Genomic DNA, 26,164 nt, shown 5'->3' with positions numbered 1-26,164 from the left:
CATACATATTGAAGGTACAGTAGAGTCTCACTTATCCAAGCTAAACAGGCCGGCTTGGATAAGCGAATATCTTGGATAATAAGGAGGGATTAAGGAAAAGCCTATTAAACATCAAATTAGGTTATGATTTTACAAATTAAGCACCAAAACATCATATTATACAACAAATTTGACAGAAAAATTAGTTCAATATGCAGTAATGTTATGATGTAATTACTGTATTTACGAATTTAGCACCAAAATATCATGATATATTGAAAACTTTGACTACAAAAATGGCTTGGATAATCCAAAAGCCATAAGCGAAGCTTGGATAAGTGAGACTCTACTGTATAAGAGATCTGGGTAGCAACAGATAGAATTACACTGTAATTCTTTATATTGTTACCTTTTGGCCCTATTACAGGTATTGTCTCAGTATGTATTACAAAGCAGATATTCTGAGAATATCTTCGGATTCCTGCTTTAAAATCATCCAAATAAACAACTATATATTTTGCCTTTGACAGCTATATATTTTATTAATTTAACATGTGGCTTCTTACATACTACAGTATTTTATTAATAACTGCATGCCATGAACTTTTTTAAAGTGAACTGTGGGATGACATTCTGTGATACATGCTGAATCGAATTCATATTTGTACTAAATTGTGTGATGAAAGGCCAGAAAGTTATCTTTTGTTCTTTTTAATATATTCCATTTGATCTTTATGAAACAAATTATACATTAGATCTACATTGTACATCTAGCAACCTTACTGGTGTAAGGTTGTTGAACACATACTGCACAAACTTGATCATTCATTCTGCAACATGTGAATGATGGTTTCTTGGGTGGGAAAGAACCAGCATGGCCATGAAGGTGGGAGTTGTAGTCCAGAACAGTAACATTTCCAGGCTGTAATTCTTAGGGAATATAGATACCTTTTCTTTGTTCTGTGATATCTTAGTAAGTGGTTGTTCAGTTTGTGTGTTGCGTGTGTGAGAGTGTTCTGTCAGAGGATAAACAATGAACCCTGGCAATTAAGCCATTAGCTTTTGTGATGTGGCAGCAGTGGTCTGGGCACCTTTGCCCTCTTCCTGCAGGCCAGCATTGGGGATCTTGTCTAGGGTTTCCTCTATCCGAAGATCAGGCGCCAGTGCCAGGCTGGTTGCCTCCCCTGGGCTCTACTTGTCTGAGTGATGTGCAGAGTCTGGGCAGGCTTCCTCTCCTTCTTTGAATGCTGGCACCGGGCCCTGATTGTTTCCCTTTTCTTTTCTGGCTCTAGTACAGGCAGCTCTGCTGCTGTGAATGAAGGGTGTGCCCAATCAGAACCATCATTAGAAACAGTTACCATTCTGGAAAGGCTCATTGCTGAAGGATATGGGAGTTGTAATACAAAATATAAATTCTCCCAGCTACAATCCAAATTTAGCTCCTTCGAAAGTTGTTAGACCCAGGCTCTCTTGGTACATGATGGGATCAAAGAGACACCCCCCCCCCCTTTGTGGTTGTGTATCTTCCAGTTGGATGTTAAACTGCTGAGCTGCTGAACTTGATGATTGAAAGATCAAGGTTTGAATATGGGGATCATGGTGAGCTCCCACTGTTAGCCCCACCTTCTGCCAACCTAGCAGTTCGAAAACATGCAAATGTGAGTAGACCAATAGGCACTGCTTCGGTGGGAAGGTAACGGCGCTCCAAGCAATCATGCTGGCCACATGATCTTGGAAGCATGTACGAACAACGCCAGCTCTTCGGCTTAGAAATGGAGATGAGCACCACCTCCTAGACAAGACTTAATGTCAAGGGGAAACCTTTACCTTTACCTTCTGTGGGTTTTCTTGGCAAGATTCATTCCCAGGGAGTTTGCCATTGCCATCCTCTGAGTCCAAAAGAGTGTGACTTGACCAAGGACTCTTGGTGGGTTTTCAATGCCCAAGTAGAGATTCAGACTCCAGTCTCCAGAGACATCGTTCAATGTTCATATCATTATGCCATGCTGGCTCTTGGGAAGCAACTAGTGGAGGTATATGTTATTCATGAGTCTGTACTTCCCTCTTACTCCATGTAAGGCAAGGCAAGCAGGGCCGTAGTCCGGGAGGGGGGGGGAGGGGGTTAAGGGTTCAACCCCCCCCCCCCAAACCTGGTTTACTCATGAATTTTAACTGGTTAACCAATTTATGAGTAAACCAGGGGTTTTTTAACCTGACATATTTCTGGGAAGGGTTGGATTTTTAAACCCCCCCCCCCAGCTACAGCCCTGAATGCAAAGATAGCTCTATCATTGAGTAGAGTGAGGAAGTACAATAGTCTCAGTCAGCAGATTTTGAGTATAACGAAAGAGCAGTTTTTTTTAAATGTAATTTGTTGCTTTTGGATCTTTTCTGCCAGACATGGGATAAAGTACTTTTAGGATTTCTCACCTCATGTACTAGGTTAACTTGGTTGGTTTCAGGTGTAACTCGGCTTAATTTAGATGGATGGAGTCTCTGGCCAAAAAAAGTGTTTTGAAGCTAGCATGCCAATTGTGTTCTAGTTGTAAACCTTGGAATCACTTCCACTGAGCAGATACCTTTGATAGAATCAATTATTTTGTTTTCCATAGATTTTGTGTCTTGCAATAGAAAAGGTAAACAAAGTACTGGAAAGTGAATGCAGAACAATGTGGCTCAGTGTTGGCATAATGGTTTTGTATCCATGCTGATTGATGCCCTTAAATCTTGTGACAACCCCCTCCCCAATGATAAAGAAATTGCAACTTTTGGCATGTTGGTGTACATTTGGTATCAATGTACAGATACCACTGAGTCTGTAAACACACTTGGTTGCTGACAATTAGAAAACTGTGTGCTCCAACAATACAATCCTCCTTCCTTAATCAGTTTCCTGATTAGTGGCTACTATGTGGCTTTCTTAGATCTTGAAGGCAAGGGTCCCACTTCAAAATGGCAGTAGTGAGTGGTACAATACTTAAGAGTGTGGGACTGAGACTTCAGAAATCCAGGTTAATGATCCTCACTGAACCTTGAAAATAATTGGGCGATCTTAGACAAATCATTTTCTTTCAATCTCACGTTACTTGTAGGATTGCTGTGATGGAAAAAGTAGGGAGGAACCATTCTTGAGTTTACTGAATATCAATATACGGTAATATCAATATAATAACAGTGCCTTCTGAACAACAGTTCATTGTGAACTATCTTCTCTGTACAATGGATTAGTTTATTTGTGACGCCTCAGGGCAGCGTGAGCACTAGGAACCAGACACGGAGGCCAATAAACAATCTAATATCTTTATTAAAGAAATAAAGGAGTCAAACAAAAATAAGCAGAGTATATAGTCTAGCAATAGTCCTTTCAGAAAAGGTCAAATATAGTCCAGTAATGTGAAAGTAGATGTCCAGTATTAGAGTTCAAAGTTTTAAATCCAATAACCGAAACACACTCAAACTTCTAGGCTGTTTGAGTGGGGATTATAGCAAGGTCTGTCAAAGAGTTCCAGGTTTCAAGTCCGAGGCTAGGATAACAAGGCAAGGCAAATTAGTCGTGGTAGAGCTGAATCACTGTCCAGGCTTCGCAGGAATACGAGATGCAATGCCCGGTCTACTCGAGAGTAGCGCGCCGCAGAAACTAGAGTCGATGTGATTTCCTCAACTGACACGTTGACACCGCAAAGGCCAGCCTACGCACAGAACTTTTATGGGACTTCAAATCTCCCCTCAAACCAGGTGCCTGAACACATTTTTCCCAAGGGAAAGTGGACTAAAGACAACAACTTGCCAGATGCAACCCTCCCTGGAAACTCTCAAGGGAACTGGTTTAATTAGCGCTTGCTTTCTCCGCTAATCTAGCGCTTCTTCTCCTATTCTCCTTCTCCGAGCGGCATGTTTCCCAAAACAATTTTCTATCAAAAGGAGCGCTCTCTGGAGAACCAGGCTGTGTTTCAAGGACTTTAGTAATTAACTGTGGGCTAAAACTGTCAACAGGGGACATCTGGAAGGGAGCTGAATCTTGCTGAGTCGGCACAAACCCCATATCTTCTTTGGTGGCGCCATCTCTTTGGAACACCTTGCCACCTGAAGTTCGTGCCTTGTGGGACTTGTCGGCCTTCTGCAGGGCATGTAAGACACACCTGTTTCGGCAGGCCTTTGAGTTCTGTTGTTGATGTTTTAAAAGGTGCTTTTAGGATGTTTTTAAGATGTTTTTTAAAGATGTTTTTAAGATGTTTTTTAAATTGCTGATTTTAGCCGGTTCTTGTAAGCCGCTCCGAGCCCTAGGGGAGTGGCGGCATATAAGTTTGAAAAATAAATAAATAAAAGCTACGGGGTCATGACTCGAGGGTCTCTGAGACACTACATTATTGTTACACTTTTAATATTGATATATTACATGGTTAGGATAATTTTGTTCCAACTGAAGCAGTACAATTGTTTTCCCCTAGTACACACACACTGACCCACAGGGGCTTGACACATTAGGGGAACTGTTAAAGAGAGCTATGTGGTGTGACTGGAACAGTTGGGAGAAAGGAAATTGGGGCTGAATTTAAAGAATCAGTGACAGGTAAGCAGGGGGACAAAGTACTGCAGATGGAGATTGTGAGACAGACATATAGATACTGAGTCTGGACGAAGTGTAGAAATGTACATTTGCATTAGAAATCTCTGGGAAAATGTAATTGCATAGTTACACTAGTAGATATCTCTTTGGACTCTCTCACACTATATAATTATAGAATTATGTGCTGTGGTTCCATCCTATGGAATTCTGAAATTTCCAATTTATCAAGGGATACTATACTTGCAGCCAGAGATCTCTAGGTTCACCAAATGACAAACCATAGGATATTGCCATTGCAATTAAAATGGTATCATGGTGCTATAATTGTGTAATGCAAATGGATTATTTAACTGCCTTAGTTGCATCCTGTAAAACTCTGGGACTTGTAATTTGCAGATGCACTATTTCTCTCCAGGAGACAATTCTAAATACTTCACAGAACTATACAACTCAAGATTGCCTAGGATGTAGCCATGATATTACAAGTGGTATTGGAGTGGTGTAATTGCAGAGTTTGCCCACCAGACATTTAAGCACCATTGTTTCCTCTGTCCCAAGAGATGTTCAAGGACAATACCCACCTACAGCCAGCTGAGGTGTTACAAGAGGGTGTCTCCACATTGCCTCCTCTGTTTCTGCACTGAAACTTCCTTCCTGAACATGAGCCAAGATCCTCTTAACTCTCCAATCTCCTTAGCAACTGCATTAAGCAAATCGATCGAGTTGGTGTCATTGGGATGGGATGAGAGGGCAGGACTCCTTGTAAACACACATCTCCCCCACCCTACTCACTTGCATTCTTCCCTTGGTGCTGCCACTCTCCCTCTCACTTTCATCTCTGCAAGCCAGCCTGTGCAGCACAGACTCCTCTGCCTCAAGCCGATCAACAGTATACTCCGCCGTCCTGTTCTGTGACCTTTTCATCCCTCCAGTACAAAGACTTCTTGGAGGAAAATCTGGGCTGCCCCAGGGCTGATTCTGATGGAGGAGAAACTTCAACAGCAGCAAAGCTGAAGGCACACTTTCCAAGGGACGTAAAAGCCCCTGGGCATGTGGGTGGCCCTGGCTGAACTGGGGTGAGCGAGAAAAAGCTTGGAGAATAAACAGGGCAGGCTGTGGGCTTGATGCCATGACTTCCTCTCATCATGAACCTGGAAGGTCTGGAGATGATCGCCGTGTTGGTGGTTCTGGTCCTCTTTGTCAAGGTGCTGGAGCAGTTTGGGCTCTTTGAGCCAGTCTCCTTGGAAGGTAATACAAGGGGAAAGTTTGTATGCTGCTGGCTGTGGGGAGAAGAATCTGTTAACTTTGTGGTTAGTTGTAGCATCAGCCTTGATAAGAAAACTATCACTGAGAACAGAGTAGATCGCTAGTTTAACGGTGAACACTTTAAATGGAGTTTGCCACAGGCCAGGTGGTTTCAGTATCATTTCTGCGTTAATTTATAGATAATAAGGGGGAAGCAGTTTGGTGCATGTTAGGCTTGGAAAAGGGAAGAATGAAGTCAAAAGACATGTTCAGTTTTGTCTAAATACAGGAACAGCACAATAAAGCTTTTCCTGGAAAAAGTAAAAGTAAAATCTGAGCTGTTCTTGCTCTGCACAAAGTGAGATGGAGCTGCAGAGCTCCTCACCTGATAAGTGAGCTTTGTGGGAAGTGTGGGAGGGGGAGAGAGGGAGCAAAGATGACACCATTGGCAAAAAGAAAAAAATACAGAGAAAACACAATATATTTCCAAGACCAATTCAGTGTTGTTCAAGCTTGTTGGCCAAAATCTTTACTACAGGGATGTTCTCTTGGGCTGGGCTAATAGTGAAGCATTGTGTAAATAAACTGGAGGTATAAAAGGTGATGACAATAATGGCTTTGTGGATAAGTTGTGGAGGGTGCCAATTTAAAACTATTAGGAACCAGTAAAGGTGAAACAGTATTGACTGACTGGAGAGTATGCTGTCCACTTTTCTGTGAGAGAGGCGCACCCAGATGTTGATGAGTTCTATATAGGTTCATTGCTTGGTGTGCTAGACTTGGTGTGTGGTAGGAAGTGCAAGGCAGCTGGTTCTGGATGTCAGAACTTGATAGAAGATTAATCAGTTATATTTGCTATTATTACATTTTAACTTTTAGGAAGAGGGGGGAGGGAGGGAGAGACTTATGAGTAAAAGAACTTGGGTGCTAGACCCCTTAACTGAGTGTGCTGGGAATCTCAGGCAGCACAATGTCCTTGACTGGCTTTTATTTTATGCAAATGCTCTTTTGCCTTCAGATGTCTGTCCCAGTTTTCTATAACAATATAAATAACAAAGGAGAGTGAGTGACCACTTTCAACAAAAAGTTGCCCACTCTCTTATTAGTGTATCCCAGGGTGCTTCCTTCTTTGGGGGCAAACCACAAGTCAATACAAAGACAACTGCAAGGTTAACTTTTGTTTTGGTATGTGTTTGAAGTATGCTGTGCAGTGTGGTCCAACCCGTGGCATGCAGGCTGCATGCAACCCACCAATTCATTTTTGTTGGCCCTTGTCCTTCTTACTGGAAATTTTTTAAATTATGTAATTAGATATTAATATTTTAATTATGTAATTCAATATTAATTATGTAATTAGTTTTCTTTCTGGAATGTCTCTGGCCCTCACATTCCTATACTAAAGTTTGATTGGCCCTCGGGTAACCACAATGCTGTAGAGGAAAGAAGTTTTCTTTCATTAATGTAATGCAGGTTTTGCTGTTGTAACTGCTGCTCCTCCTGCTGAACTAATTCTGTCTCCCCCATGTTTTCAGTGGAGGCTTTTTCCCCACCAGATTTTGTAGGCTACTGGAAAAGATATCCTGAATTGAATGTCTCTCATGATACAAGCTGAGGTCCGTCAGAATTAGGACTCATATGGTATCAATGGATCCACTGATAATATTTAGCATAGGGATAATGTTTTGTGTAGGTAAACCAGAGTTTGGAAAGGTTGGAGTTTGGACTATTGAATATGTTGTTTGGGGAGTGCAGACACTGTAGCCCAAGAAAAACTTCTTCAAGCTCCAAAGTGAATCACTCCTGCTACCTCTTTTCTTCCTGTTTGTTTTCTCCATTGAGGTTCATGCCATTATTTGAGCTGCTTTTTCTAAGTGGGACTCACATCTGAGTGCTTGCCACAATCCTTAAAATCACCCTAGAAAAATCAATGCTATTTCAAGAACCTGAAGCAGGTAAATGAGGGAAGCAAGCCAGCCTATTTTTTGTACAGGGAAGAAATTCTCATGTTTTTGGCCTATCCCATTCTCTGTGATTGCAGGTTGACCACTGGTCTATTTTTTATGGAGTCATATACTTTGCTTTAGGTTGTATTTCAGAGGAAGGCACTGAAAAATACCACCTCTAAGAATTCCTTTCCTAAGAAAACCCTATCAAATTTATGAGGTTACCATAAATCAACAGGCAACTTGAGAGCAAAAATGTGCGTGTTGATACAGGTACATGTATTTTGAGGAGATTCAATATCCAGGCTGTGGGAACTCCCAGATGATTTCCCTCTCATTGGCTCTTCTTTTGGGGACACCGGTTTTCCTTGTGGCTTCTTTCACCTTGTCCATATGGTCACTCCTTCATGATAAGGAATAAAGCACTATGTTTCACAGTTCCTACTTTCAGCTCAGAATAGCTTTGGGTACATTGGGGGCCATAAAAGCCGATTACATGCTTAACTGGGCAGACTGTGGTATTCTGCCTTTCATGCCTCTTCTGTTCCTGCCTGCTGTCCCTACAGAGAGTGAGGCTTAGTTTTGCCCTCTTCATTATCCTGTGTTATCTCCTTGCACAGACTTTCTGGACAGAGATCTGTAGCAGTTTTACTTTTTTGATGCTTAAGAGAGAGTTTCTGGAGATTTTCATGCTGGAGGAGAACACACGGTAGGCTTGCAGGTTGTTTAGGAAACAGTGCTATTAGGAGTACACCAGAGTTTGGTAGAGTTGGGTTTTTTGGACTACAGCTCACAGAATTCCTCAGCCAGCAAGGCTGGTGGTGACATTTTCAGGAAGGAAGTTGTAGTCCCAAAAAGTCATGTTTCCAAGCTTTGGAATTATACATGTCAGCATCTGGCTTGGGTTTGTTAGACTAAGTTTGCCATTTGCATGGTTTCAGATGTTTAGTGCAGTCCTGTGATATACACATCCAAAGTTGGACGGATCCATTCTTCTGATGGATATAGCTCTACAGCAGTGGTTCTCAACCTGGAGTCCCTAGATGTTTTTTGGCCTTCAATTCCCAGAAATTCTAACAGCTGGTAAACTGGCTGGGATTTCTGGGAGTTGTAGGGGACCCCGGGGACCATGGGTTGTGAACCACTGCTCTACAGCAAGAGGTATGACATGTTTCTTATTAATAATTTTGGAGTTCAACCCCACACTGCCCAAGTTTGCAGTCCTCAATGAGGAATAGTTAGCTTAGAATAAGCTGAGGGAAATCCCTTTCCCATCTCCTGAATGACAGTTGCAATGTATCTATTTCTCCTCTCCTCTCATCTCTGTTTCTGCTTTCATTCTAATTGTTTATTAGAATGGATACTTCACAGGTGCATGCCTTTTATCTTTGACTTTCTACTTTTACATCTTGGTGTGTGCTGAGAGTATTGAGATCTCTCTTTGCTTGTGTCAGGAGAGATGTAGTGCTTTGTGATTTCCCCCTCTCTTTGAACCATAGAAGGTATGGGCTTAGTTAGAGTAGCTAGGGCCAAGTTCTTTACTATTAAGACATGTTCAGTATATTACGGATTGATGATGGTAAATGGAAGTTCTTACATGTGCCCGCAATCCAGAGTCACCCGCAGAACAATAACATGCCACTCAGGTTTGCAGAACAAACATACAGGAACTTTACTAATTCCAAGAGATTTAAAAAAAAACAGTAGTATTTACAATGGTCCCTCTGATTACTTAAGTCTTAAAGTCATAAACAGTCCTTTCTCGGTCCACAAATCTGCTTCAGAGAAGAATACAGTCCTGGTTCTTCACCGTCTTCTCTCAGCAGCAAACAGGCCTCAAAATAGCAAGGCCTCTCTGAGTACACACTGCTCTCTTCACTGGCAATACTCAGTCAGCACTGAAAACTTGTCCAAACTGGTTCTGCAGCAGCAGAACAGAAAGAGTATCAAATCAATCCCCAGATCTTTGTAGGCTTAGCCAATCGGCTTCATGCACTTCATTTTCCAGTTAACACACACAGCACAGTGCCTTTGCAAGCCATGACACAGTAGAGTCTCACTTATCCAACATAAATAGGCTGGCAGAATGTTGGATAAGCGAAAATGTTGGATAATAAGGAGGGATTAAAGAAAAGCCTATGAAACGTCAAATTACATTATGATTTTACAAATGAAGTACCAAAATCATGTTGTACAACAAGTCTGCCACTTATTTGGGAGTGTGGCTGCATTTATGTTGTTGTTGGGTGTGTTGGCCCACTGTGCATTGCTGCCTAGAAAACAGCTGCGGATCCGGGCAGGAGGCAGACTGCGTTGGATAATACAGAATGTTGGATAAGCAAAAGTTGGATAAGCGAGACTCTACTGTAGTTATTATTTTTGTAAATAAACCTTTTGTGATTTTAAAGACAGAACTCTGGATCTTTGCCTCATAAGCTCTACATTCTTTACAGCCCATGGCACTTCATGCTCTGCTTGCTGTGAGCTGAATGCTCAACTATAAGTATCCTGTTTTGTATTTTTTGGATGCTCTGCTGTTTTTTGAGTAGTTTTTATTAAGTGATTTAATGACATACAGAATATGAGAAAGAAATACATCTAAAGATAATAGAATACACATAATATAGACATGCCATTCACCCGAACCCCTACCCCCTCTTTCCAACCATGAACCACCACCCATGACTTCCAGCACCACCCAGTGTGAAACTCTGATGTCAAAAAAATCTACCCTTATCCTACATTAATACATTCCCTTTGTGACTACTTTGAAATTTATTTTTGTCTTCTTTTCTAGATATCCAAATACAAGCCTTCATTTCTTAACAAAACCTTCATTGCTTCCTCCCCGTATGCCATTAGATAAAAATTAAAAATAACTAAATAATGCATTTTAGATTAAAATACAGTTAAATGCAATGGGTTAAACTGATGAGCTGCTGAACTTGCTGACCAAAAGGTCTGCTGTTCGAATCCGGGAAGTGGGGTGAGCTCCCAGTATTAGCTCCAGCTTCTGCCAACCTTGCCGTTCGAAAACATGCAAATGTGAGTAGATCAATAGGTACCGCTCCAGTGGGAAGGTAATGGCCCTCCATGCAGCCATGCTGGCCATATGATCTTGGAGGCATGTACGGACAAAGCCGGCTCTTCGGCTTAGAAATTGAGAAAAGGGGAAACCTTTACTTTTACCTTTACAGTTAAAATATAATAAATACACTTAAAATAGCATTTAAAACTCAGGGTTGTAAGTTTTAAACTCACTGTTGTAAGAAGGTGAGACCTTTTTACCACTAACATATGGGGCTGCTAGTTTTCTTAAAAGGAATTGTGGCAATATCTGTGTAATTAATTAGTGTTGCTTGAAAAGCAATTTCGTCAAGCCCCCTTCATCATTCTTCCATATTGGGAGTATTTCTGATATCTAGTGCTACACACACCTTGTCAGAAAAGAACAAGAAAAAAGCTTGGATAATTATAGAGCTTGGATTTTTTTTCAATAACACTGATCATGTTGGCTGGAGAATTTGAACTGTCATTCCAATAATAGTTTTTAGAAACTCTGGAGCAAGTCCTATCAATAGATTTCTTTGTAAGTTGCTGTATACCAGCACAAGTTTACAATCCTAGTTATTCAACAACAGTGAAAGAAAAAGTTTAATCCAACCTCAGCTAAGCTGCTCTGACAAAGAAAACTTGATGGGCAAATGCAGATTCTTTAGGATTCTAGTCTTGTTAATACAGCTATGCATATGTCCATTGTAGGTTATGAGAGCCAGCAGTATGCTTGAAGTCTCTGTGAGTTAGCATCCTTGTTACACAAAAACCAGCTCGTAGTGGCTAGTTTCCTCTCGCTTTTGTTCTTTTCTACCTGCCCTGACTAACTAGTAAACACTGGGAAATGTATTAACACTTGTTGGCATTTGTCTTCAGGTTGACTGTGACTTAGTGACTCTACTATAGGATTTTGTTGGAAAGATTTAATTACAGAACACTTACCTTTGCCTTTCTTTAAAGCTGAGAATGTGTGACTTGCCCAAGGTCACCAAAGAGGTTTTCACTTCACTTTATTTCTTAATTAGTCGCTCTCCACCAGAGTGCTCCGAGCAACTTACAATTTAAAATATCATTCCACAATATAAAAACGTTCAACATAAAAACGTTCAACAGTTTTCATGGATCAGCAGGTATTTGTAACCTGGTTATTCACAGTCAAAGGCTTGCCATGTGTTCAGAAAAAGAGGCATGTCCCTGAGAAGTATCAATCTAACCAGCAAGGTGATAAGAGTAGAGAAAGGAAGATAGGCCGATAAAGAGGCCAATGGGGGGGAAGGGCTTTTCCCTGCCAACTAACACCTGCCTATCTAAGTCCTCTATGATGACTATAAGTTTATACAGGATGTGGTTGAGTTCCAACAATACCAACCCCCAACTCCCTATATTGGCAAAAATCAGTGATTATCCAGAAAGAATCCCAAGTTGCCATGGCTAGAGGTACTAGAGTCAAGTGTGGCAATAGAAGCCAACATAGGCCCATTTTACACTGTCATATAAACTCCAGATTATCTGCTTTGAACTGGATTATATGGCAGTATAGACTCATATAATCCAGTTCAAATCAGATAATCTGAATTATCTGCTTTGATATGGCAGCGTAGAAGGAGGCTATGTTGATTGTGGGGGCTTCTAGATGATCTTGTGGTTCCTTTGCAAGAGTATATTAAAATAACTCCTACTGGACACCACTGTTCTTGAATAACTGACACTATAGCAGTGAGTAGTTTAAAAATGCAACATTTCTAAGTCCTGAACATTTCTACTATAATTTAAAGTGACTCTTCTTTTTTACCATTGCATAATACAAATCCGCACACTTGATCACAGAGTCACCAGAATTGGAACCAAAAAGGATTTTGAATCTGATCCTCAACTCCTTTGTGTGCCCTATCACATTACTTTGTCATAGCAGTATATTCCACTTTAACTGCCATGCCAACCATTTATGGAATCCTGGGATTTGCAGATTGGGAAAGGGCATTTAGGATCCTCAGCCAGAGCACTATTTGGCCTCATTTAACCACAAATACGAGAATTCCACAGGATGTTGCCATGGCAGTTAAAATAGAATATAACACTTTAACAGTGTCGTGTGAAAGGGCACAAACACTTCAAAGGCTCATCTACCCATTTACAGTTAGGTTGATATTCCAAACATATTCATGCAGGCAATCACAAATGTTTCCTTTTGGAGTAGAATTTTGTGTGAAACAATAAAAATAAAGAATTGTCTGTGTTACTACTCAGAATTCTGTTTTGTTTGAATCTTATGCAAAAATCTTCAGTGTTAACCAGAACAAAGCTAATACATTTCCAGTAATATATCAGTAAATGTATATTATCAGAAACTTTATACACTCTTGCGGTTATATCATCAGAAACTTTATACACTTCTATTTTTTCTGAGTACTGCCCACTCCCAGTCAATTCTATCCCTCATCCATTTTCTAACAATATAGAGTGTCCCATGAGAACAGCATAAGAGCCTTGAGTGGTCAGAACAAACTAGACAGGGATTCAATTAGATCAACCCAAAGATCTTCTGAACGGCACCATGTTTTGCACAATGGTCAAACAGAGGCCAAGAAGAGGGACATGAGATCAATTGCTGTCTCCTACTGTTGTTCTCTATTAAATCTCAAGACTTGATCTCTTTTCTCCAGTTCTCAAGATAAAGAGAAATCTCAAGTTGAGAGTGCTACCTTGGAAAATGTGTGTGTGTGTGTGTGTGTGTGAGAGAGAGAGAGAGAGAGAGAGAGAGAGATTGAGAGAGAGAGAGAGAGAGAAATGAACTATGCTTTTTATCTGAATAATAGACATTGTGGAACTTTGGTTGATATTTAATATATCATTCTTAATGTCATCACCAGATTACATCCCCAAGTGGTTATTCTTAGATCTCAGTTTGTTTGGCCTTCATATCTAAGGGCTTGGTACAGTCCAGACCTGCCAGAACCTGATATCCAACCTCTGATTCAGAGAGGAGTAGCAGTAGTAACAGTAGTATATAATCATGACTAGTAACTACCGCAAGTGGTAGCCCTCAACTATCTATTATATCTGACTATTAACATAAGGGATAGAGATGATGTGGCCCTCTAGGTGGTTTTTTGAGCTTGGTTTCATGTGCCTATACCCCATTTACAAATGGGAGATTAGCAAAATGGTCCAAGCTGCAAAATCTAGTCAAGAGGCAATAACAGCAAGGATTAACACCAGAGAAGTCAATAGTCTGTTCTGAGTTCTAAAGCCGATTCTAATAAGGGTTCAGAGTCAAGGGTTAATCTATGAATCCAAATGCCAGAGTCCAAAGAGATAATCCAGAGATCACCAACACCACGAGGTCACAGCTTCCAAGGCTGATGTTGCTGCCAGCAATAAGGTACCACACTTGATCACCTTATCTGCTAGCTTCTTGCCTATTGAGAGCTTGATTCTCTTTGGACCCAAAGGATCTGTGACATTAAGCCTTCTCCTTTCACAGGTCCAAATGAGCTGAAACACTTTACCCTTCCTCTGCCTGCTCAGATAAGCTTCCTTGTACGTGCTTTGCAGGCTGAGAAGTGGTAGCTTCCTCCATAGGTTCTTCTTCCAAGCTTGGCTGAGAAAGCTGCTGGGCTTCATTTCAAATGTTGGCCCTTCAGACAGCATCTCAGCACCCTCGCTGTCAGACCTAGCAAAGACGGGTGGGCTAATTAGGGATTAGGGAAGGTGCAGTCCAAAATTTTTTAAAAAACACAATTTCCTATCCATAGCCTATGCGGACATTCTGTTCTCCCTGCCTTCCCACCCATCAAGCACAATGCTATTGGGACTGCTTAGAAAATTGCAAGAATTAATTTCCCCCACCATCTGCCATACCGAAAATGACTCTCTTGTCCCTGGCATCCAGAACCTCCCTCAATGTGTTATTTCTGACCACAAGAGTGCTCTCAGGTATTGCTGCATCATGCCAGCTGGTGAAATGAAATCCCCTAATGGCTTGGAGACATTAATGGATATGGCCTTGCCATCAGCTCCACCGCAATCAATCCTTTTCATCACTGTGGTGATGCCAAGGAATAGGCTGGCTTTGTCTGGCTTCTCTCCAGCACAGGAAAAGGGCAGAGTGAGGAAGGTAGAAGATGCTGAATCATGAGGCTGTGTTACAATAGCAATAAAGGAACTATCCTGCGAAAATATCTTGCAACGTGCGGTCTTCTCATAAACTCTCTTGGTAGACCTTCTCATAAACTCCCTTGGTAGACCAGTGGATTCTGGGGCATCTGATCTTTACCAAGCACATGGTTGCAAAGATAACAGATCCTTATAACACAACTGAAGTCGCTCAGATGTCAGAAACCACCTCAGTATAGTATGGATATATCAGAGCAGTAAATGGATCTTTTTTTTAAAAAAAAAATACAGTTAGTGATATGCTATCCCAATGTTTACATCAGTATATGAACATCTCCTCAAGGTAGCAACTGACCTAACATGGGAGAAATAAATAATATTTCAGAAGGCAGAATAAGTATTACTGTAATACATTAGGAAACTAGTCCAAAACTAACAAAATGAATTTTCACCAGGGGAATATAAAGAACTACATGTATGCAGGAAAATTCATACACATAAATATGAATATATACATATAAATATATGTTGGATGGCACTCTGGTTTGACAGAACTGTGTATAAAATGGATTTGAAAGCTTAGTGGATTGGAAGCTAAATGGGCATCAGCAGTTTTGTGAGTATGTTTAGCCCAGAGAAAAGAAGATACGAAATGTGATACATGTGAAAGACGCTGCAAACTTTTTTCTGCTGCAACAGAGGATAGAACACTAACCATTTGGTTCAAATTTCTTGACAGCAAGAGTTGTTCAACGATGGAATAGACTATTTCAGAAAGAGGTGGTCCCTGGATTTTTAAAAAGATTTTTACACAGAGGTTGGATAGCCACAGGCATACAGCCCACATCCCATTGGTTTCTTATCTTAAAACAAGCAACTGCATGGATATTTTTGACTTTGGAAGGGATGCTGGAATTTAAAAAATAAGTTCTGTTAGTGTTAGCTTCTTTGAATCCCCTTTGGGGGAGATAAAGTGGAGTATAAATAATAATAATGATAGCCATCATCATCACCATTATACGTGTGAGATCTCTTGCTAAATCTGAGAGAGAGAACTGGTGCCTCTTGATTCTGGTACACAAATATGAAAACATGAGTAGTCCACATGAACACAAGGAATCTACTCCTGCTGCTTTTTCCCCAGTCTATTTATAACTGTATTTTCAGATAGCATTGCTGTGTGTGAATTGCAGCTATTTTAATAATAAAAACTACTGGATACACTGTATAATTAAACACCCTGCTAATAATTTCAAAGTTCATAAAAGAAATAAAATGCTACAATCAACTGAGGATACGGCTGGTGAGAAACAGCATCCCAATGTATTCATTACAGGGAATTTGATCAGTTATTCCTTGCTATAAGAACAGGAAGACCATAACAACCACATCCTGTATTAGATTAGCTTTCACTGTTTGGTCATGATGCCTTCGGAAGTCATGTGTTGTTGTTCAATCACCCTGGAAGACAATATAAATGTGCAGTTGGCGGAGAAACTACAAGAGTGGAATATCTTGAAGAGGGATATGTTTAGGAGCTAGCAAGCTGTCTTCTCCCCATTGCATTTCTAAATAGACTTTGTTTCTACTTGTATCCTACATGACTTGACAATCTGCACATATGGTGGAGCCCACCAAGATGATGTTATCTTCTTCTCCAACGTCTAGCTTTCTTGTATGTGCTATTTATATCCTGCCATGCCAATCATCCTCTCTTCACAACCTTGGCATCATCATGGCTTAGCAAGGAGGAATGTGGTGTCCCCTAGCAGCTTGATAAGGCAGGGTATACTTGAATCACTGTAATTCTGGCTTGGCAGGGACTGATGGTGTTACGCAGTCATCCTTGAAACCCACCGTTCTTTTGAGCCCCAACTCTTTTGCCATCCAGAAACCCACAGACAATGCTGACTCATAGGTATCCCAGAAGCTGCTCCCCTTTAGAGAAGTTTTAACTGGATGGGAGATTTGGGGAGGATGAAAAAGCTGGCTGTATTGATTATGGCTGCTGAAGTGCTGGCATCAATAATTCAGGAGAACAATTGGCAGGAAACAGAGGCCTCAGTGCTGTATGGGGCGGGGAGGATATGACAGCTTGAGGTTTGGGGGTGGTGAAGGGGGAGATAAGATAAAAGGCTGGCCAGGAGACCTTCACACACAATGAAGTCTGGGAGGGATACTAAGCAAGAACACAGACTGAAATCGACAAGCTGATTACCCACCCCGGGATGGATGGGCTCAGCCAGCCGTGAATCCCCAGTGCTGGCAGCAGGATGACAATGAGCACTAAAGTGTGTGAGGTAACCTCTAATCAGAAGCTAAATCCTCTGAAGATATCAATCATCCTTCTGCTAGAGTGAGCTGATAAGGAGGCAGTTCATTGTCTTTCTCTGCCTTGTCCTTGTGGCATGAGATACAGCCTATGTGTTCTCAAGGAATCCTTATCCTCCATAAGCATAGCAGGAGCATAGTAAGCTACCCTGTACTGAGCTATCTCATGGATCTACCCAGCTCAGTAGAGTAGGCTCTTCACCTTTGGGGTGTAGTGCATCCATGAAAATGGAAAAACAGAGTAAAAAACACTCCTTTTTAAACCTGTGAGAACACCTCTCTAGGAAATCTAGAGAGATTAGAGAGATGGGCCGAAACTAACAAAAATAAAGTTCAACAGGGACAAATGCAAGATACTCCACTTAGGCAGAAAAAAATGAAATGCAAAGATGCAGAATGGGGGACAACTGGCTCGACAACAGTACGTGTGAAAACGATCTTGGAGCCCTTGTGGACAACAAGTTAAACATGAGCCAACAATGTGATGCGGGGGCTAAAAAAGCCAGTGGCATTTTGGCCTGCATCAATAGGAGTATAGTGAAGTCATGCTCCCCCTCTATTCTGCCTTGGTCAGACCACACCTGGAATACTGTGTCCAATTCTGGGCACCACAATTGAAGGGAGATGTTGACAAGCTGGAAGGTGTCCACAGGAGGGTGACTAAAATGATAAAGGGTCTGGAGAACAAGCCCCATGAGGAACTGGGCATGTTTAGCCTTGAGAAGAGAAGGCTGAGAGGAGACATGATGAGGGCCATGTATACATATGTGAAGGGAAGTCATACGGAGGAGAGAGCAAGCTTGTTTCCTGCTGCCCTGGAGACTAGGACATGGAACAGTGGCTTTAAACTACAGGAAATGAGATTCCACCTGGACATTAGGAAGAACTGCCTAACTGTGAGAGCTGTTCAGCAGTGGAACTCTCTGCCCCGCAGTGTGGGGGTTTGACTGAAGGTCTCTTCCAACTCTATTATTCTCGTTCCCGTACATTTTTATTAATAAATAGTAAATTTAAAAATAAAAATAAAAAATAAATGGAAAGCGGGAGAACAATAGGGGTGGAGAGAAAGAAAGAAAGGAAAATGAAGAAAAAAAAAGAAAGAAAAAAAAGGGTGTGTGGGAAGGGTTGACTTCCATCTATTCCTTGGTGTTTGTATTGTGACTTTCTGTATTTTAGTATTTTCCAACTCTATTATTCTATGATCTCTAGGTCACTCAGTATGACTCTTACCTATGGTCAACTTCTGCTGGAAATTCTTCTGAGATTGAAATCTAGATCACTTGTCACCAACTTGCTTTTCTTTCTTGTCATGAACACCTGCAGGAAATAGTTATAAGATGCCATTTTGATCTACTGGTTGCCATATAGGCCCAATGCCACCGGATTCTTACTACATTTGACATGGTTGTGGTTTTTGGAGGATGGAATAATCAGCATGGTGCATTGATTTCAATATTAGACTTTGACTTTGGTGACCAGGTTTTGAATCCCCACTCTGCCATGAAAACCCATAAGGTGACTTTAAGCACGTCACACTGTCCAGCATCAAAGGAAGGGAAGGCAAAACCCCATCCAAACAAATCTTGTCAAGAAAACCCCATGAGAAGTTCACTTTTAGGTCTTCATAAGTTGGAAATGACTTGAAAGCACACAACATTGCATTGCCTTGAGAACAGTGCCTCTCAAACTATCCTCAGACAGGTTAAGACCTTTTTCTGCCAGCAGGCATTTGGGGAAGGTTAAAGGGCAGGCTTTGTGGAGGTTGTGGGGAGTGGAGATTATTAAAGGCCATTTTAGGTGTATTTATAATATTTAATCTGTTTTTACCACACTGAACTTTTAAATTGTTTTTTAATTTTTGTATGCGCTGTTTAAACTTGACTAAAGTGCAAGGAATTTAAACCACCTTGAGTCCCCATGGGACTCAATAAAGTTAATAATAATAATGGGTTGCTGTGAGTTTTCCAGGCAGTATGGCCATGCTCCAGAAGCATTTTCTCCTGATGTTTTGCCCACATCTATGGCAGGCATCCTCAGATGTTCATGGTTTCCTCCTTTCTGTTGAAATTGTCCAAATGCTTGTGGATTTCAATGGCTTCTCTGTGTAGTATGACATGGTGGTTGTTAGAGTGGTCCAGCATTTCTGTGTTTTCAAATAATATGCTATGTTCAGGTTGGTTCATCAAATGCTCTGCTATGGCTGACTTCTCTGGTTGAATTAGTCTGCAGTGCCTTTCGTGTTCTTTGATTCATGTTTGGGTGCTGTGTTTGGTGGTCCCGGTGTAGACTTGTCCACAGCTGCATTATATATGGTAGACTCCAGCAGAGGTGAGAGGTTTCCTCTTGTTCTTTGAACAGAAAGGAGGAAACCATGAAAACAAAATCTGGCTACCAGTATTTTAAAAAACTCTAAGGTCAGGACAGGAAATAAAGAACAACACTAAGAAAACAGAGGAATTCCATACATGAAACAACCAGGGTCAGCTAACACCTCCCAACAAAGAATCCCCCAGGCAGGAAGCAGCCAGGCTTTGAAACTGCAAGGCCATTCAATGCTAATCAAGGTGGCCAATTGCAACTTTCACTTTCCCACTTGCCTAGTTTCCAACAGACCTCACAACCTCTGAGGATGCCTGCCATAGATGTTGGTGAAACGTCAGGAGAGAATGCTTCTGGAACATGGCCATACAGCCCAGAAAAGTCACAGCAACCCATTGATTCTGGCCATGAAAGCTTTTAACAACACAGCGCATGCTGGTTAGCGGCCAGCTGCAATAAGTCACTCTGACCAAGAGGTCATGAGTTCGAGGCCAGCCCGTGTCCGGATGAGCACCTGACAATTAAAAATAAAATATAGCCCCTGCTCGTTGCTGACCTATGCAACCTGAAAGATAGTTGTATCTATCAAGTAGGAAATTTAGGTACCACTTATATGTGGGGAGGCTAATTTATGGCAACATAGAAATCATCCAGCTGCTGTTGGTATGAGGAAGTGCCGTTGCAGTGGATGATGAAGCAGCTGCTCCCCCTGTGGCCAGAATCAAGTATACCCTCAGGAAGCTGGAAGCTGGAGAAGGTTTAAATTGCCTCTGCATCTGTCTCTGTCTCTGTTCTATGTTATATGGCATTGAATGTTTGCTTTATATGTGTACAATGTGATCCGCTCTGAGTCCCCTTTGGGGTGAGAAGGGCGGAATATAAATACTGTAAATAAATAAATAAATAAATAAAAATAATAATCTGCTGAGGTCTACCATCAATCTTTTTCCCCAGTGTTCCAGAAACCAGTACCATATTTGTACCATACTGCTATCATAGTCACTTAAGTTCCTGATAACTCACTGCAGACTGATAGCCAATGACTCATGGATCAGCACCTGTCTGCTGAAGCTCTTTGTGTAGTACTGTTCTAGAATGTGAAATTGCCACCTCTTGCTCTTGCCACTGAGTTTTTCAGGGTATTGCCCTTTCCATCTGTGTCAGGGGCACAAATTAATACATTGAAAGTCAATGCATGGCAATAAGGATACCAAATTTTGGAAAGGAAAACAGATGCTTATTTGCACCTGGAAAACCCTATCTGATTTTCCCTATCTGGAAAAGAAAGGTGCATTAATGACTGTGTATTTCAGTATTTGCAGCAATATGTTTGACTGAAATGAGAAATGTGTGCAAAATGCATACGTTAAGAAAAACCCATAATTCTTGTTGTGTGCCTTCATGTCATTTTCAACCTATCATGACCTAGTTTTTGTGGCAAGATTTGTTCAGAAGTTTCTGAGCTCTGTTCAACTATTAATCCTAATTAGGGCACACTCATTGAATTAATGGGGTATACATAGTCTTAATTTAACAATTATTTATTTGGTGTACTAGAGCTGAGACTAGCAATTGGACATCACCTTTATATGTTTCTCGGTAGATTTTGAATATCTGTTAATCATGATCATGATGTCGGTGTTTTTGGAATTCTTTGTCCAAGGAATACAATCATGTCTCATTCCAAACAAACTGGCAGGCAGTTTAGCAAAATTATATCTACTTCGCCCTGATTTTCCTCTTATTGGGGTCAGCAAAATGTATTTACTGTAATTTTGAAATAAAAAAAAAACAGGGAAAGGGAATCCTTGAATCTGAGAAATGTGAGCTGACACATTTGCTTTCCTTTGATATTTTATTTACTTAATATACTTTGAAAAGCTGTTTTTATTTTCAGAAATATTTTTTAAAAAGTTTAAAATATAGTCATTTAACATTAGAACAATCCAATAGTAACAAAATATCGCATATCAAAAATAAACATAATGAAAGCATCAATACAATTAGTCTAAGAATATAATCCCCTAAAAGAATGAGAGAACAAAATTGTCTTTACCAGGCACCAGAAAAATAATAAATTCAGTGTCATGTGAGTGCCAATCAATAACCTGGATTCCACATTCTGAAGTTTTTGATAATTTTCAAAGGAAGCTCATGGCAAAGTAGTAGTCATTAAATCTCACTATCGTGGGATCAAGATTATCACTTATCACCATGCAGATTATAGAGTTTAAGAAATACTTTATCCTGCCTGATTTGAGTCTCCCATGTATGTATTTAAGAAGATGAAGAAGTTTCCATTTTTAGCCATTTAGTTTTGCCTTTTGCTGGTTTAGTTGAGTTATCATTAGTCTATGTTTCAGTCTTCTTTCCCAAATGTGAATTATGTACTCTATTTGGACAGCTGCATACCTCAGAAAGAAGTATTTCCTTAAATATGAATAGAATTTATCAGATACCCTTTAAAAATATGTAGTATGCGTCTGCTGTATGTATTAAGAGAGCCAATGCATTGTAGTGGTTTGAGCATTAGATGATGACTGGGATCCTTTATACACTGCTATATAAAATCCAGATTATCTGCTTTGAACTGGATTATATGGCAGTGTAGATTCAGATAATCCAGTTCAAAGAATATAATGTAGATCATCTGCTTTGATAATTTGGATTTTATAGCAATGTAGAAGGGACCTGGGAGGTTCAAACCTCCGCTTGGCCATGGAAACCAATGATGCCCTTGATCAAGTCACTCTCAGCTTCAAAGAAAGGAAAAGGCCAATCCCCTCTGAAAATGTTGTGTCAAGGAACCCTGTGATAGGGTCATCTTCGGGTCACCATAAGTTGACTTGAAAACAGATAACTACAACAACAGTGTATTATACCTGATCTTACATTAGTTTTATCTATGCAAAATACTTTTTAAAAAGTTTTTGCTTTGTTCAAGTTTAAGTAATGATTCGGCCTTTGTTGTTTTTACATAAGAAGTTTCAGTGGTGGCCTCATTGGTTTCCGATGATGCTTCAAATGGAAAAATTAAATTGCAACGATGGTCAGCACCATGGACAGCTCCAATTGAAGTGCTATAGGAAACAATTTTTAAATCCTTCATCAGAGGACTTCCAAATAAAATTCTTTGGTGGATTATTTTAAGACAGTATGAAATAATACCAAAATGGTTTTTTCAACTAACCTTTCTCTTGCAAAACTAGCTCAGACTGAATTCCAAGACTGAGATTCTCTGGGCCTCAACAATCTGCTCTGATGTTTTTTATTGGTAGGATCTTCCTTGCATATGAGGGTTTTCTTTTCACTTTATACAGTCAATGATTATTGTGATGTGCTCATGAAAGCAAGAATTTGCAGCAGTTCTGGCATTACACTAGCTCATAGAGCTTTAGCAAGCTACCAGGATCAGGAAGATGGATGAGGTGTGAAGGGGAAAGCAGAGGAAAGAGTGAAACAGACCACTGTCCAAAATAGCAGAGAGAATGTACATCTTTTGCTTTTGGTTTGTTTGACAATCTGTTTTACTGCCAAGAGAAATAGCTACCCAAATTCAAGACCAGGATTCTGTAAGTGTGTCAAAGAACTAAACAGTAACTGTGAGCAATGGATTATCTGTGCTTGTGATGGATAAGGCTTTTAGAGCAAGTTGTCTGGGATAAAGTTCTATTTTCTCCCAAGATGATTTATTATTATTTACGAAGTGGCGAAGTGTGTTAAAGCACTGAGCTGCTGAACTTGCAGACCAAAAGGTCCCAGGTTCAAATCCCGGGAGCGGAATGAGCGCCCGCTGTTAGCCCCAGCTCCTGCCAACCTAGCAGTTCGAAAAAACATGCAAATGTGAGTAGATCAATAGGTACCGCTCCGGCGGAAAGGTAACGGTGCTCCATGCAGTCATGCCAGCCACATGATCTTGGAGGTGTCTACGGACAACTCTGGCTCTTCGGTTTAGAAATGGAGATGAGCACCAACCCCCAGAGTCAGACATGACTGGACTTAATGTCAGGGGAAACCTTTACCTTTACCTTACTGTGTGTTTAGAGGCTATTTTCTATAGAACAGGATCATAAATCTGTATAGCGGGTGGCCTACAGGAGCGAATGCTGCTACTCCTCCCTCGCCCCAATCCCAGTGTGTTCGTGAAATGGTGTATACCTTCTATTTTATGCAGATATCATCAGTCTTACCACTTTGACAGAAATTGACCAGTTTGATGTGTTCACTGCACTGTATGAGAGTCAATGTATGCGTACAGATGTGAGAGAATGGCTAGATTTTAAATCAAGTATTTCAAGTACAATTATAATATAATGCACTATCCAAAGCCAGGACAGCAAAAAACAAAACTCCCCCAAATCATATATGCCTTCAAAGCTGCATGTACATTGCTTTTGTTCAAATCTGCTGCTATAAGGTTGTTTTCAAAGTGTAAGCCTCCCAATAGTGTTGGAGTGCCACTCCCAGCATTTCTCACTGTAGGTTATGCCAGGTGGGTTTGCTGGGAAGTCCAATCCAACAGTATCTCAGGGAGCTGCACTTTACCCATCCTTGGGCATGGAATCATGTTCTTCCATGGTTTTGGTCTTGTGCTCATGCCCTGAATTGCTTGGCCATGTGAGACATACTGTCTCTTGGATTTTTCATACTCTTTGTCCCTTTAGATATTCCTGCTTGTTATTACTTGTCTTTGCTTGACTCACCTTTGGAATAATATGTTAAAGCTGAGACATGCATGTGTATGGACACCTGTGTGCAATGATTCACCTGTTAAGTGACAGCAGCATCAAAACTGGCATGATGTAACAGAAAGTAGTCTAACAATTTGGCCCTAAATTTCATTGTGGAGCAGAAAGTCTGTGCAGGACTCCACTATGCTCTCCACAGGATCTGTATCACGATCTAGCAACAACAAAACTAGTGGGAATACTATGCAAACACCAGTATCTTGACTCTTAATGTATTGGCATGGCATAGACGGTCAAACTATCTCAAGACAGCTATGGACATATGGGTTTCTTGGGTAATCACTGATGTAGGTCAGTTTCATGAGTACAATATAACCTCCGTATCTGCAGGCATGGTCAAACTTTGGCCCTCCAGGTGTTTTGGACTTCAACTCCCACAATTCCTAACAGCCGATAGGCTGTTAGGAATTGTGGGAGTTGAAGTCCAAAACACCTGGAGGGCCAAAGTTTGACCATTCCTGGGATACATTCTCATATTTTGTTGTTAATAGCATCCCTATTGAAATGAAAGACTTCCAACCCAAGAATTACATAGAATCATGTGGAGTGCCTAGCAAATGCCATTTTGTTGAATTTGAATAAATGAAACTGCAGATTCGGTGATCGTACTGTACTTAATTTATTTTACATTTTTATATTTTTAAATTTCAAATACTTTAGGCACTTTTCAGTCATCCACCAATACACACTGAATATAAATTTATTAACCATTTCCCAACTACTGTGAATTTTGTCATTTGCACTTCCACAGCCTCGCCCAATTTGGATTAAAAGAAACCATTGGAGTCCAACACAAATTTTCCCAATCCTACCTCTGTTCTCTGGAAAGCCACAGAGAGGAAGATCTCAAGTGAAGAACTATGAAATACAGGGGAAGGAGTGCAGAATTTTTTTGTATAATCAAAAATCTCCTAACATAATTTCACCTCAATGGCCCATCAGACAGCCACACTCTATATCCAACTATGTACTCAGCTAAAGTGCATTTTATTGAGGAAATGGAAAAACATTCGGTTATTTTGGATTGATAAAAGCACTTAGCTATTGCATTTATGCTCTAAAAGTGTTCTCAAAGAGGCTTTATAACAATAAAAAACACACTACACTTACAACCCTTGCCATGTAGTTTCCTGCATGTCTTTGGCCTGATTAAAGTTGAGTAGGGCGTCTAATTTAGCAGTTTGGGTCACCACTGCTAGAAATGTGATCATTGCATTGGTTCTTTTAAAAAATTTCCTGCTGCATTGTTGCCATGCATGCCCAAGCCTTCTCACCTGTGTCATGGTTGTGTCTGGCAGCTAGGGAGTGGGGTGGGGCAGGACTAAAAACATCACAATATGTTAACTTCTTCCGGTTGGCAATTGTCCTTTCTCTGCAGGCAACCCACCTGGCCATGCCAAAAAAGCCCTGAAGCAGCGGTTCCTCAAGCTGCTGTCCTGCTGCCGCCAGCCCAAATCCATCCCCTCAGTCAGCGAAAGCAAGTGACCCTTTCTGCCTCTCTATGTGTCTTCTCTGTGCTGTTGTATCATGAGGCCCAGGACCTTGATAGACTACTTTTTCTCAATGCAAATCTCTGCTAAATAAAATAAAATAAAATCAGGAGTGTGTGAATGCAGGCAAGGAAAATAAGTGGGGCAGAATGAAGTTTTAGACTCTAACTTAGCAGTCGGCGACCATTGGAAGATGGGGGCCACATTATTTACCCAGGAGATTTTAAAGGGCCACACATCCCACAATAACAAAATAAGGTCCTTAAACGACTGAAAATCCATGAGACCTCTTTAGCATTTTTGAGGGCTCTCTAGCCCATTTTAGGCCCAGAAGAGGGCCCTTTTAGCTACAGGAATGGATTAGAAATTCAT

At 40.8% G+C, this 26,164-nt stretch overlaps 1 protein-coding gene across 5 annotated transcripts in view; it reads left to right on the top strand.

The window, feature by feature from the left end:
- kcnip2 (potassium voltage-gated channel interacting protein 2) overlaps window positions 1-26,164 on the top strand; it is a 159,801-nt gene that overhangs the window by 119,803 nt on the left and 13,834 nt on the right. Inside the window, exon 2 of one of the 5 annotated variants that reach the window (XM_062976344.1) lies at window positions 25,681-25,783. The exons of 2 other annotated variants lie outside the window; for them this stretch is intronic. In XM_062976344.1, the coding sequence (XP_062832414.1) occupies window positions 25,681-25,783 (103 nt within the window). Of the gene's footprint in view, window positions 1-2,252; window positions 5,795-25,680; window positions 25,784-26,164 lie in introns of those variants that run through there. 2 more of the 5 variants (XM_003224225.3, XM_003224227.4) reach the window with 2 other exon arrangements.

Source organism: Anolis carolinensis, chromosome 3 (assembly GCF_035594765.1).
Source record: "Anolis carolinensis isolate JA03-04 chromosome 3, rAnoCar3.1.pri, whole genome shotgun sequence".
NCBI classification, from domain to species: domain Eukaryota; kingdom Metazoa; phylum Chordata; class Lepidosauria; order Squamata; family Dactyloidae; genus Anolis; species Anolis carolinensis.
Note: the sequence above shows the minus strand (reverse complement) of the source record. Positions and strands in the feature narration are given on the sequence as shown.